This window comes from Notothenia coriiceps, unplaced genomic scaffold (assembly GCF_000735185.1).
Source record: "Notothenia coriiceps isolate Sejong01 unplaced genomic scaffold, NC01 NC01_scaffold00024396, whole genome shotgun sequence".
Classification (NCBI taxonomy): Eukaryota; Metazoa; Chordata; class Actinopteri; order Perciformes; family Nototheniidae; genus Notothenia; species Notothenia coriiceps.
This window is the reverse complement of record NW_011357097.1, coordinates 1-13,426: the sequence shown is the minus strand read 5'-3', so window position 1 is coordinate 13,426 and position 13,426 is coordinate 1. Positions and strand designations below refer to the sequence as shown.

The 13,426-nt window shown below is 41.4% G+C and overlaps 1 protein-coding gene across 1 annotated transcript; it reads left to right on the top strand.

The window, feature by feature from the left end:
• Positions 1–624: 624 nt before the first annotated feature.
• On the top strand, positions 625–6,544 carry LOC104954994 (probable G-protein coupled receptor 123). Its single transcript, XM_010782213.1, has 3 exons — positions 625–809; positions 3,300–3,395; positions 4,902–6,544. The coding sequence occupies exons 1-3, from the start codon at positions 625–627 to the stop codon at positions 6,316–6,318; spliced, it is 1,698 nt and encodes a 565-aa protein (XP_010780515.1). The 3' UTR covers positions 6,319–6,544.
• Positions 6,545–13,426: the final 6,882 nt, after the last annotated feature.

Here is a 13,426-nt window from a genome sequence, read left to right as displayed (position 1 = left end):
CCAGCTTTAACCATACGCCTCTGCCCTGTGCTGGAGCTATGCGACCATCCGTTGGCCCCATCTGTGCTATGTATATCCTGGAGCAGGAGAAAGAGAAAAGAACAGTGCAGAGGCAGAGGAACAGGGATGGGGCGGGGGGAGTCGCTGTGTAGCTGCTGGCTAAAAGGCACTTCATGGTCTATTTATATCAGATGATTGCTGTTCCTAAACTCACTCAAACTCTGCATACACAGACATTTAGTTTGAAGGCCTTTTTCCAATAGAATGTCCAACAAAAATCACAAACTGTGTTAGACTTTGTTTTCCCACATTGTGCGTGCAATCATTTTAATGTGAATAGTTTGTTGCATAAAGGCAGAGCAGCATGTAGATGGTAATTTGATCACAGATGCTCTTTTCTTTTTATATGTGTGTGTGGTTTATTGGACACAGGCCTGCAGGAGACACAATCAGGCTTTCCTAGAGGGGATAAAGGAGAATAAAGCTTATAAAGCGCAGGGTGCTTTAAAGTCCACTAGTTCTTCTCATTTATGCTTATCTGACTGACGGCCGTGTAAATGGCTTTCTGTTGAAGGAGAGTCCCCTGGGGGAACCGTTCCACTCAGAGACAGTGACAGGCCGGTAATGCCGCCTCGCCAAAACCCCCACTCCACACCTCCATCCACCCAAACACCCCTCTCCAAACCAGCCCAGACAAACATCTTGATTGTAATTGAATTTTTGGGACGAGTGCTGTGTGACGAGGACGGATTGGGAGAGAGAGACGGAGAGAGAAGGGAAACTGAGGAGGAAGATAGAGTGATGGAAAGGTTGGAGCAGTGACGGGGGTTGAGATTGAACTTGATGGAAGAGGAAATAGCATGGTGTTGTATAGGAAAGAAAACGACAAGGACAGAGAGGGAGCTGCTGGGGAGAATCTTTGTTGCTTCACTGAATTCTTAAAGCTCATGAAATGTACATACCTGCCCTGTATTATTGAGTCATTCATAAAGAAGCCCTATTGTGTTTTTTAGGGTTTTCCCTTTCCCATAGTGTTTTCTGTAGGTGTTTCTGCATGTAAATGGCTAAAAGGCTAAAATCCCAACTGTTACATTTACTTGTGTTTTTTATGTTGTATAACTAAATGGTAAAGTCTCGTAGGCTTGTTAACTAGGGACCTTATATCAGGCTTCAAACCAGAAACACCTTTAAAACCATTGCAATCTAGACTAAATGGTAAAATGCTTAGTCTCTAAGAATCTATGAGCAGCTTGTTACAAATGAACCCTTTCATTAATGTCTGAACGCATTATGGAAAGGAACCTTAGGGTCAAGTACACGTTTTACTCTACCTTAGGCTTATTCCGTTCATGTGACTTGTGGGCGTAAGGTAAAGGTCGGAAAGTGAATGACTTTTGTCAGAGTTTGTTGCATTGGCGTAAAGGAAGATTATACTTCCTGTATAATAGAGTTTCAATGTTAGGGTTGAACATAGCTTGTTCAGACAAAGTTGAAGCACATGAGATTTGGTTAGATGTAATAACAAACAGGATCAAGAGAAATGTAAAGAAACAGTTTTGTATTTCTCAGTAGGCTGCTTTCGATGTCTTCAGACACCTTTAATAAAAATCTAAGACTGTCCGTGGCAAAAACAAGCACTTCCACTGGATATACATTGACGATGCGCAATGGCCCAAAGCAATTACAATGCAGCCTGTTTAGCAGATGCCGTCTGCAGCGCTTTCCCAACACTGGACACATTTTTTTAAAGTGGTGTCCCCATTAGTCACTTTGACACAGAACAAGGTAAAATAGGGCCCAGCTTGAAAAAGACCTCAGCAACCCTTTGAGAGCATCTCAGATAAATAGCAATTTTTCATCAAAACTTTCTGCCATTGTTCATTTATTATTTGTCAGTCTGCTGCTCACCTTACTTCACATTCTGATTCACTGCACTTCCTTTTCAAGTTTAATTGCATCTTGCAGATGTGCACTGTTGTCTGAAGATAATCACAACCAATGCATTAAAGGAGAGTCACTTGCTCTACAGAACAAAAGAAGCTTCCAATTGATCAAATGTAACACTGAATCCAAGAGATGTTGTAACCGGTAATCAGGTGTCCTCCGATCCAGTGGTGGCTTGACGGTCAGTGTAGCTGTGAGTTTCCATGTGATACAAAAACTCCAAAGGGTTTATTTCTTCCCACGTTTAATAATAAAGGCCTTTTTTGTAATTCTTCAAAGCAAACATACAATGTGATTGGTCAATCACTCATATCCTAATTCATAGCCTTGTTATTGTGCAACCATTAAATATGATGCCTTTCTCTCTATTTTCCCTATTTCATATATTATATTTAATTTGAAGGGAACCTCTTATGCTTTTTGAGGTTTTCCCTTTCATTTAGTGTCATATGTTTGTGTGCATGTAAATGCTCTGCAAAGGCCAAAATCCCAAAGTTCCCTTGAGTAATCTGTATAGGTCCTATGCATCTTGTGAAAGTTCAAAACACATGCATATTCAGTACATAAGCACTTTGACAAAATATGGCATAAGATGGAAAATTCTGAATTACCGTAATTTAAGTGATCCACGTTTGGTTACGATTGGTTGTTTCGCAAAACGGCTGAATGGTGCATCACTTTAAATGCTGCGGCTGCAAAGAATGGTTACACAGCATTATCTCCTTTTCTCTCTTAAAGCATGGTCATGGTGTATCCTTTTGGTTAGGATACACCTAAGGACACAACAAGGGAAGTATTGAAGCTCCTTTCCTACCTAGAATTTCAACAGCTCTTATCATGGCTGCCACTTTGGGGTCATGTCCCTCCATAAGGAACCTTCCTGAAAAAAAAAGAAAATACTATTCGCCACCCAGGTTTTCCTCACGTATCAGGGGCTGTTATGATCAGCAGATGCTGTAAATCACAGCAATGAGTACTGACAAGTCCATCGTGCTTACATCGACAGGAAACAGATTTTTTTGCAGAGTACATTTCTCACTTTGGTTTGTGGCAAAGAAAACAAACTGTAGGTGTGATCCCACCAGGAGAGTGTGATCACAAACACGTTGACAAGTCATATTGGAGGAAAGTATAGGGAATGGATATCCTGAAAATATGTTTCTGTGCCTGTTGCTCAGTGTCATAGTGTTTTTGTTGTCTATAATCTTCTTTGTTTAAAGGGGTTTTGTGTTTTTCTGTTTGTCTAAAACAATGGTTCACCTGACTGTTGTAGTCCTGATGTGCAATATAGGATTTGCTATTGCCTTATTCACTCAAACATTCTTTTATTTTCTATTCTCTCTGTCACCTCACAGATTTTATTTAGTCAGCGGTGGAGTGCCCCTCATCATCTGCGGGGTCACGGCGGCCGTCAATATAGACAACTATGGCAGCGGGGAGCAGGCGCCGTAGTAAGTCCTCCATTTGCTTCTGCTCTCAAGGTTAAATGACACACTCTGCTGGCAGTGGTGAGAGAAACAAAGTACATGCACTCATGTATTGTTCTATAGGGCTGTTTTGACATACTTTTACTTGAGTATTTATTTTGTATGCTACATATACTTCTACTCCCAGGCAAATATTTAACTTTGTATTCCATTACAGTTATTTAACACTTTGTATGTACAAAACACAAAATAGGCTTATATAATTTGAGGCTGTATTGTAATACCCAGTATTTAAAAAATTATCTGAAATTGGCTTGACTTTGGCAAACCACAAGTTAATACTATATGACACTGTGAAAAGAGCCGTTCTTCCTATTTAGTACTTTTGATACTTGAATTACATTTGAATGTAATTCATTCTGAACTTATACTAAAGTATAAAACTAAGATAAATATCTAAGAACTTCATGCACCTCTGTCTGTTGGTGCTTTTAAAAGAAGTTTCAAGCATGTTTGTACATTTGGTTGTATAAATGCTTTTGAAATGTGTGGGTAACGCTGCATTTTGGGGTCTTGTATGAGCATTTATTAACTAATAGGATAAGTGATAAGTAATAATACAAAAGGGTTCATGAACCTTAAGGTAGGGCATTGCTCTCACTTCAGAGCTGCAAAAAGAGGTGAATAGTCACGTAGTTATAAATACATAATAAAGTATTTATCACTCTAAGTCAGGGGTGTCAAACTCAATTTCATCGCAGGCCACATTTGCATAAAGGTTGCACTCAAAGGGCCGGTTGTAACTATATAAATATATAATATACTGTATATATAAAATAATGTATTATATTACATTATTGCCTCGGAATTGGATTATAATCGGATAGGATAATAACTTAGTAATTAACTACGTCTGAAAGCAGAAGTCCAGGGCAAATAATTGCAAGTCTCTTCAGTGCGCATGTCACAAAACGAGATGCATTGTGGGACATGTAGTTTATGGGCAACCTGCTTCTGTAAAGTGGCATGTAACCGTATAATAAACATATTATATTCTTTGCAAGCTCTTGCGGGGCCACATAAAATGAAGTCGCGGGCCGGATTTGGCCCCCTGGGCCTTGAGTTTGAGACCCCTGCTCTAAGTAGATAAGAGTTAAGGTATGACATCAAAGGTCTGTAAGTCAAACTAAATAAATGTGGTTTTATTGCGATGTAAAAAATGATTAGGTGTTAGAAATACCTTATAATCCAACAATAAACATATTATGATACTATTATTTAGTATTTTTAACACATTATAATGTTAATAAGCATTATGTAAGGACTTTTAAGGACCCTATTATATATTAACCACTATATAGGTATATTATGTTGTATTTACTATATTATGCTTGTAAGAAGTATCTTTATACAAAGCAAAACATGTAAACCTATGTTATTGAATTTATATAATTCAGTTTCTTAGTTCTTTTGAAAAATGTGAACATAAATCAAAGTATTAAAATGCACGGGTGTTCTTGTGTGTTGCAGCTGCTGGATGGCGTGGGAGCCCAGCCTGGGAGCCTTCTTTGGCCCCATGAGCTTCATCATCCTGGTGACATGCATCTACTTCCTGTGCACCTTCATCAAGCTGCGGCGACACCCCGAGAAGAAGTACGAGCTGAAGCAGCTGACGGAGGAGCAGCAGAGGCTGGCCGCCGTCGACGTGCCCACCCACTGCCACCAGGGAGCCGAGCCGGGGGCCCTGGTGGCCCCGTCCGGTGGGGGCCACTGCCCCGCTGGCTGTCCGGGGGTTCCCATTAACCCTGCGCTGCTGGCCAATGAGCACTCCTTTAAGGCTCAGCTACGAACGGCGGCCTTTACCCTCTTCCTGTTCCTGGCCACCTGGACGTTCGGGGCCTTGGCTGTGTCGCAGGGCCACTTCCTGGACATGATCTTCAGTTGCCTCTACGGTGCCTTCTCCGTCACCCTCGGCCTCTTCATCCTCATCCATCACTGTGCCAAGCGCGACGATGTTTGGCATTGCTGGTGTTCGTGTTGTCCCGGACGAAATGCCGAAGCCCAAGGGGCCCCTCAGGCCCGACCTAAAGTCAACGTGAACGGAGACACCCCCGGGCATGGCCACGGTCACAGCCACTGCCACCATGACTCTCCGTGTCACGGTAAAGCAGTGATAACCTGCAGTCATGGCGGTTTAGCTCACTGTAAACACGCCGCCCTCCCCTCCTTGCAGAACCATGTGACGTGCCTGGCGCCGGTGGCTCCGTGCTGCGCGGCAATGCACAGCCAGCAGCTGATGGAGGAGGAGCCCGCGGCGACACACGTGCTGCTACACGCCGATCCGGAGGGGTACCGGCCGGGGATCCAGCTGCACCCCTGCCTAAAGAGCAGCACCAGGACTAAAAGTCGTCACTTCGGCCGCCGGTCCGGTGCTTGCGGGGCAGTGGGGGAAAAGGAGTACGCCTATCACATCCCCTCCAGCGCGGACGGAGTCAGCATGCACAGCTCACACACTGACAGCCCCCACAGCACACACGAGCGCCACGCCCACACCTGTCCACACCTGGCCCAGGAAGGCCACCACGACGGGCATCACACGTGCCACTGCGCTGCCACCGCCGCCGCCGCGCACGAGGCCCTGGTGTGCCATAATCCCTGCCACAGGCACATCTGCTGCACCAAGGCTGACCTTTTCCCCTCCCTGTGCCCGGCAGAGGCGGGCGACACGGGCATCTTCCTGTGTGGCTGCGGCAAAGTGTCTGAGCCGGACCCGATGGCGACACATCACCATCTGGAGATGCACGCCCCGCGCAGACAATCGTTCCCTCAGAACCCGCCCAATCAGAATGGGATTCTAAAGGGGGGCCTGCAAGAAGGACTCCTGTACGGCTCGGACAGCACGGGGAATATACGCACGGGGCCCTGGAAGAATGAAACTACTGTGTAGTATTGGAGATGGGCGACTCCATGCCCAGTCCTGCCAAAAATAAACCCTTTCTAGAATAAAAAAAAGAAGGAATTTAACATTTTAAACATCACAATCAGCGTGGGATATTTTTATTTTAATGTCCTCATGTTTCTATGTGTGCTGTTTTACTGTACAGAAATCATATAAATGCCTCCATACACAGAACAGATTCTCCTCCATAACACCATCAGATTTAATTGAAGGTTGTTCAGTACCACTACAGATTTCTCTATCTCTATAAATATATATATATAGATATATACAAGAAAATGAATGGTTGTATGTATGAATATGTGTGTTAGTGCTCAAAGGAAACACGCTGCAACATTTTCTTTTACACTTCCAATCTCAATCCATCGAATACTTTACGATGACAGTCCTCCAATACTTTAAAGAGCTCTCCACATCCATGTTTTAGACGACAACTAAACCAGCAATTTTAGACTTCATGTGTATTTTTTAAATCCAGTCAAGGAACTGAACATACAAAGATACCGTTGCTTGTAAGAGATCTGTGGATGCTAGTTTAAGTTGTAAAGCAACAGAAAAAGAGAAGTGAAGTTAAGAATCCTTTTTAAAGCCGGTATTGATGCCAGTATGATGTCTTCACTGTTGTTTTGATTTTTTCTCGAAAGAAGTAAATAACGGCAGTATCAAAAAGAACAGCGTCGGCCATTGTGAATAGAGAGTTGGTGTCATTGGATCCAGTGCCATCTTTTTAACACTGTGCCATAAAGAAAGGTCATTACAGACAGTTCATTGCCAAACTAGTGTAAAGGTTTTTGTATCCTCTTTAGCTCAGCTTTCATATGCAATCTAACATTATAAATTAAAAAAATATGGTTCATTGTTTACTCAAAAAAACAGTGTGAATGTGATCATAGAAGAAACAACAAGCTGCTTTGGGAAACTCCACTGTGACCAATGTCTATTATATTATAAAAACTAAGGAAACATTTACGGCAATCTCACCCTCTATTAGCGAAAGCCACAGAATAACACATGGAGAAATCAGAGCAAATTCAGTCCATTTATATTTTATTTATTCGTAATTTGTCTCCTGAAAATCACAAAGCATGCATGCTTTGTTTTATGAGCCAAGTCTTAGATTTTGAATGCACATCCATTAAATTATTATTTGCCTTGCAGCTTGCCAATTATTATTTTTGACATGTATTGGATTAATCCTAGTCACTGAAAAATACTGTATTATTTTCATGCTGGAGATCTCTATTGAACAAAAATAGCTGGTTTTCAAGAACAGGAACACATGTTATCGAATTACTTGTAGTTGGTTTAAAATGTATAAATTCAGATTTTAAAGTGGGCAAAGCTTTGTTGCTAAATTAAGAACCAATCTCCTTTTACTGAATCGAATTCTACCTGCCCACACACAATAATAAATACATCAATATACATGCTGTCAGGACCTAGTAAATAGGCTATAAAAGGTATATGTGTTGGGGGGGACCTTACTTTGTTTGCAAGCTAGCTAGCTAAACATTTCGTAAGCCAAGCTGCATTCACATGATACGCGATTGGCTCTTTGCCTAACCCAAGGTTGGACACAGAGTTTTGCAATAAAGATAGCTAGTTAATATTTTGTTTGTATGGTTATGGTTGTACGCTTTCGACATGCAACCAATCAGATGACATTTATGCCAGCAAAGGAGGTCTTTGCTGGCATAAATGTCATCTGATTGGTTGCATGTCGAAAGCGTTCTGCAAAAAATGTGGAGTGGTGCGCAACGCCAAGGCTAGGAGCTGCCCTCTTAGTCTTTAAACATGTGTTTGTTGTCTGACTTCTCTGTACGTCAGTAGTGTATGTAATGCCCAAAGAAGCTTGCTGACTCACCGGACAGCTGGTATTGTGACAAAAATAAATCATTTACAAGACCTTATTCTGTTTGCTAGCTAGCTAGCTAAAAAGTTAGTCAGTTAGGCCTTGTTTGAACCCTTGCTAACTGCAAGGTTGGGCACAGGTCTTGCAGCGAAAACAGTTAGTTAGATTTAGTTTCAATGGTAACCTGCCCTGCTAGCTTGCGCTGCTACATACAGCTGACATCTTATTGGTTGCACGTCAAAAGTTCACTAGTAAAGGAGGTAAAAGTTAAAATAGTTTGAACTGCAATGTTAGCGCAATATGAGCGCAGAGCCATTACCGTGTGTCAAGTGAATGCAGCTTTGGCCTACGATTTCATTCATGATTTCATGATCCGCAAAGAAGTTCTAATTTCTCCTCCAACATAAAACTTAACTTGGGTTCAGTCTTCCCAGAAAATTTACTATTTTGCCAAACATTTCTCAAATAGACAGCCATTTAAAAAGTTTTACCTTCCAAGGTTCAAGGTTAGTTTATTTGTATAGCACATTTTAAGACGCAGGGCCAATTCAAAGTGCTTCACATAGGCATTCAACCTATAATAATTAAAAACACAACAAACACACAATCAAAAACACACCAAAAAGAAGACCGTTCATAAAAGCGATAAAATATTGTCTGCCAAGTTTAAAGTTAATACTAGATCACATTTACATTGGTGCAACAGATTTCAATTTCATTTAGGTTTGAATAGGCTAAGTCCCCGTGCCATGACAATTTGCTGCGTGTCATCCCTTCTGTCTCCCCCCTATCAACACTGTCATTTGAATAAAGGCACTAGTAGCCCAAAAGATCTTTACAATTAATCTTTCAAAATTATTATTTTGTAAACTTGTTTAAAAATAATATTATATAATGGGTTTGAAAAGTAATCATTGTTGGTGCAACCCAGAATAAGCATATGCTAATTAGGCCAAGTTGAATATGGAATGTTTTTGTTTTTGTTCCATAAAGGTCACAATCTCTTTGAACAATTGACGCTCAAAGAGAGGCCCTTTTTTTTAATTCAAAGCACTTGTCTTGAATGATGATATTAAGTATGATGCTGCAGACAAAACCCCACATAAGCATATTGTCAGCTAAACTAAATCTATAAAAAAAATGACATCCAAGCAGCGCATATAATCTCACAGCAAACTCGCGAAAAACACTTGGCATGCACACCATCTCTTCATCCATCTCGTGCACTCTTGTCTGTGTATATTGAATCAGTTTCTGATTAATTATTTTATATGAGATTTAAGATATTTAATATTAAAAAGTCTATATGTAATAGAAGTTGTATTGGGAAAAAAAGTGACCTCTCAATGTTACTGCTCAGTATCTGAGTTTAGAAATGTCCTTTTTGTTTTCTAATGCCTTTTTTTCTGTTGATCTCATAAAGTATGCAGACTCGCCATGTTGTTGTGAGTTTATCCTGTCATATCAGAAATAGAAAACTGCACTACCCATGATAACATTTGGCCTGCTAGATTAGAATGTGTCACTTGCAGTGTGTTTATTATAGAAATGTTTGTTCAGACAGAAATATTTGAACAAAAAAAAAGTGACAAAATTACTATTAATGTGATACTCCCTTTATTTGGATGCCAGGAATATTGAAAGGAGGACCTAGTAAACATTGATTATGATGCATGAACCTCATAGCTTTGCACAGGACCACAATTTATTTCCAAGGTCTGTGGGAAAAAATATGAATCTCAGTAGTTATGAAACCATATTTGATCTCACAATATGGGCTTCTTTGAGCCTCCATACACTGGCAGTTACTGGAAAAGGGATTTGTAACAGTATCACAACAAATCATTTGAAATCACCTGCTTAACAAGAGAACATTAGGCTAGGTTAATTGCTGAGCTTGTGTATTTGCTGGTGGTGTGTCTTTAGGAGCAGCCCGAGCTTCTTTGGTGTCCGACTTCTCTGTGCGTCAGTAGCAGATGTACTGCCCTAAACAAGCTTGCTGACTCACCGGACGGCTGCTGGAATATTCACCTGTGGTACTGTGACAAAAAAAACAACCTAAAGCCAGTTTTCACTTTTTTCTACATTGACACAGATTCCAATAAATGTATTTTTTCACCATGCAATGGATGAGAGCATTTTTGGCTTGTGTGTGATTTATGTAATTATGAGTGAAAGAAAATGTACGGTGACCGTCAGGTGCAAACGTGCTGCATTGGCCCAAAACATTTCCATTATGAGAAATGCGCTGCAGTCTTAAAAACGATGCAAATATCAAAACACAAATGTGCCAAAAACATGCAAATGATTAAACATCTTCACTAAAAGCGCTGCAAAAATCGAAACGCTGCATCACTAATAAGTGATCACCAATAAGTGATGCACACAGTTTGTAGCAGAACGCCTGACGTAAAAGTTTGGGGATTAAAAGTTAGCCAACTGTCACTGTTGGCACAGTTAGCCTCATTCATAATTGTAAATGTTTGCAATAATATTGGAAGGAATCATGTGATCCCATTGTTTAAATTAGCCAATAAAATGTTTCAAGTGACAGAGATAGTTGGCTAACTTTATAATCCCTGAACGTCAACAAGCACTCTGATCCCAATTTTGTGCATCACTTTTTAGTGTCCCCTGGTTACCGTTGTGTTTTGAACTTTTTGCAGCGTTTCTTGTTTGCAGCGTTTTGTTTTTGATGCACTTTATGTAAGGCTACTCATGTTTGGTCAAGTTGGTGAAGATGTGTCCTCATTTTCATGTTTTTTGCCACATTTTAGTTTTTTCTGTCTCAATTCTCGTCGTAATGTGTTTATTTCTTCTGACAGCGTGATGGAGATTGAGATGCCTTACAGAGCCACCACAGGGGAGGAATCCAAATGATAGTAGGCTTGACTGCTGCTGTGTGTGTGTGTGTGTGTGTGTGTGTGTGTGTGTGTGTGTGTGTGTGTGTGTGTGTGTGTGTGTGTGTGTGTGTGTGTGTGTGTGTGGGGGGGTGTGTGTGTGTGTGTGTGTGTGTGTGTGTGTGTGTGTGTGTGTGTGTGTGTGTGCATATTTGCCAACCCTCCCGATTTTCGCGGGAGACTCCCGATTTCATTGCCCTCTCCCGGTTTCCTCCCGGGGTTATATTTCTCCCGCATTTCTCCCGATTTCTGACAAATACCGATTTACTCACGACTGTTTCCACTCAGACTTTAATACAGCTACACCATTGTTTGGTTCTCCATGGTCCACGGTGTGTGTGTGTGTGTGTGTGTGTGTGTGTGTGTGTGTGTGTGTGTGTGTGTGTGTGTGTGTGTGTGTGTGTGTGTGTGTGTACCTTGTATACATACGGACACAGGCTTCCACACACATTACCCAGGAAGTGAGACACTGTGTTTTCCCTGCAACGCAAATCACACCCAGGTTTGACAGGCCATAAAACGCCTGAGTACATTTAACATGCAGCTAGATTTTTTTGCTTTTTCAAGGACACACGCCCACCCCCCCTCCTCCCTTCCGACCATCAGATTACTCGTCTGACTGAAAGCTATGTGAAATGTCAGACCCCATCTCCCCCTCCCTATCTGATATGAAGATGCAGTACTACACGGTGACCATTAAAGGTGAGTCATGGACGTTTCTATAAATAAAATACAAAGGGATTTTGTGTGCTACAGTGGTGATTATATAAAGTTCAAACCAATGAATGTGTATTTTTTCCAGATAGTGATGTTGCTTTCAGCTTAAGCCCAGAGCGTCAGTATAAAGGAAAAGGCTGCTCCACCCTAAGGTTGTAGGACTGCAGGCCGAGGTAGGTTGGTGAAGGTTAAAATTGGCCCAGGCTGGCATCTGTTTTATTAAAAATGTATCTGGTTTCAGTAACACAGATGTGTGTTTATGATACAATTAACTGTGTTTTAATTTACTACTGTAATTAACAGGTTTTTAAACAGAGTAACAGCAGAGAGAGAGGGGGGAGACAAAAAGAGCTGAAGAAAGAGAATGTGTGCTGCTGAGAAGGCAATCACCTAGTGTAGCAACATCCTGGATTTGGATTTTGGAATATTGCAGAAATTTTTTTGAAGCGTAAATGCCAGAAGTGAAAATCAAACGTTAGGCTATAAACAAACAACGTCACGGTGGCATGACTTAGCGGAACCATTGCTAAGCTAAAGGTGGCAAATTACCGGCATGATGACGTTTAGTTGTCTCATTTAGCCACTTGATAACAATCGCTGTTTTTAGGACTTTTTGAAATGCTTCGGACATTAACCAGTGTACGGTTCACTGATGTATTTTAAGTCATAAAATGAAATGGAAAATCTGAAATTATTACTGAAATCTAACAAAAATCTCACACAAAAAACCCATTGACTTCTAAACCAGGGAGCCCGGAAGTGCTAACTAATTCCTAACTTTTCCTGCACCAGTATAATACTTTGTAATGCATAAGAATTGGAGAATTTAAGTAAAACTGATAATATATAAGGCAAATAAGGTCTATGGTTTACAAAAGCCTGAGAGATTTTCACGTTTTGTTATTTGAAATAAAACACGTCAGTTAATACTCCATTTGTGAATATCCAAAGCTTTTACAGTAAATGTCATAAAACCGGCGGTTGCTAAAAAGTGACTAATACCGCATTCACACCAACGCAACTCCGGTTCAAGCTCCGTGCTAGAGCTTTTCAGGTTCAGAACCGGTTCTTCGGTTTAGCTCCGGCTCTTTTCACACTGCCCAGAGTCCGACTGGTGCTGCGTCATTGCGTCATCGTTTGCGTGCCTGCTTCATAAAGCCAAACTCCGCGGAAACCCCTCACAGCTGACACAGACAACAACAACAACAATGGTCGATTGTGCTCCAGCTTCCTCTGTACCTCTTCGGAAGACCAGATTCCCAGTAGGTAGCTGGTCTCTTCAGTGGACCACTGCTGCTTGTTAAGTTTCTCCATCGTTGTGTATAAACTGGATAAAACGCCGGCTTTTTGTTGTTGTTCAGGAGTTGATCCCGCCCCTGCCCCTGCCCCTGCCTTGACGTAAGCGTGACGTATGCGGTGCTTTTGCTCTAGCCGGACAATTTTTTGGTGCTTGAAACGAACCAGATTCCCGAGCTAAGAAGCTGCTCCGCTGCGGTGTGAACAGGAAAACCGGTGCTTTTTAAGCTCCAGCTCCAAACCGGCCCTGAAACACCGTTGGTGTGAATGAGGTATGAGAGTCACAGACATTAATTCATAGATCAAAGCAGACTGGTTTACAGACTCTCCT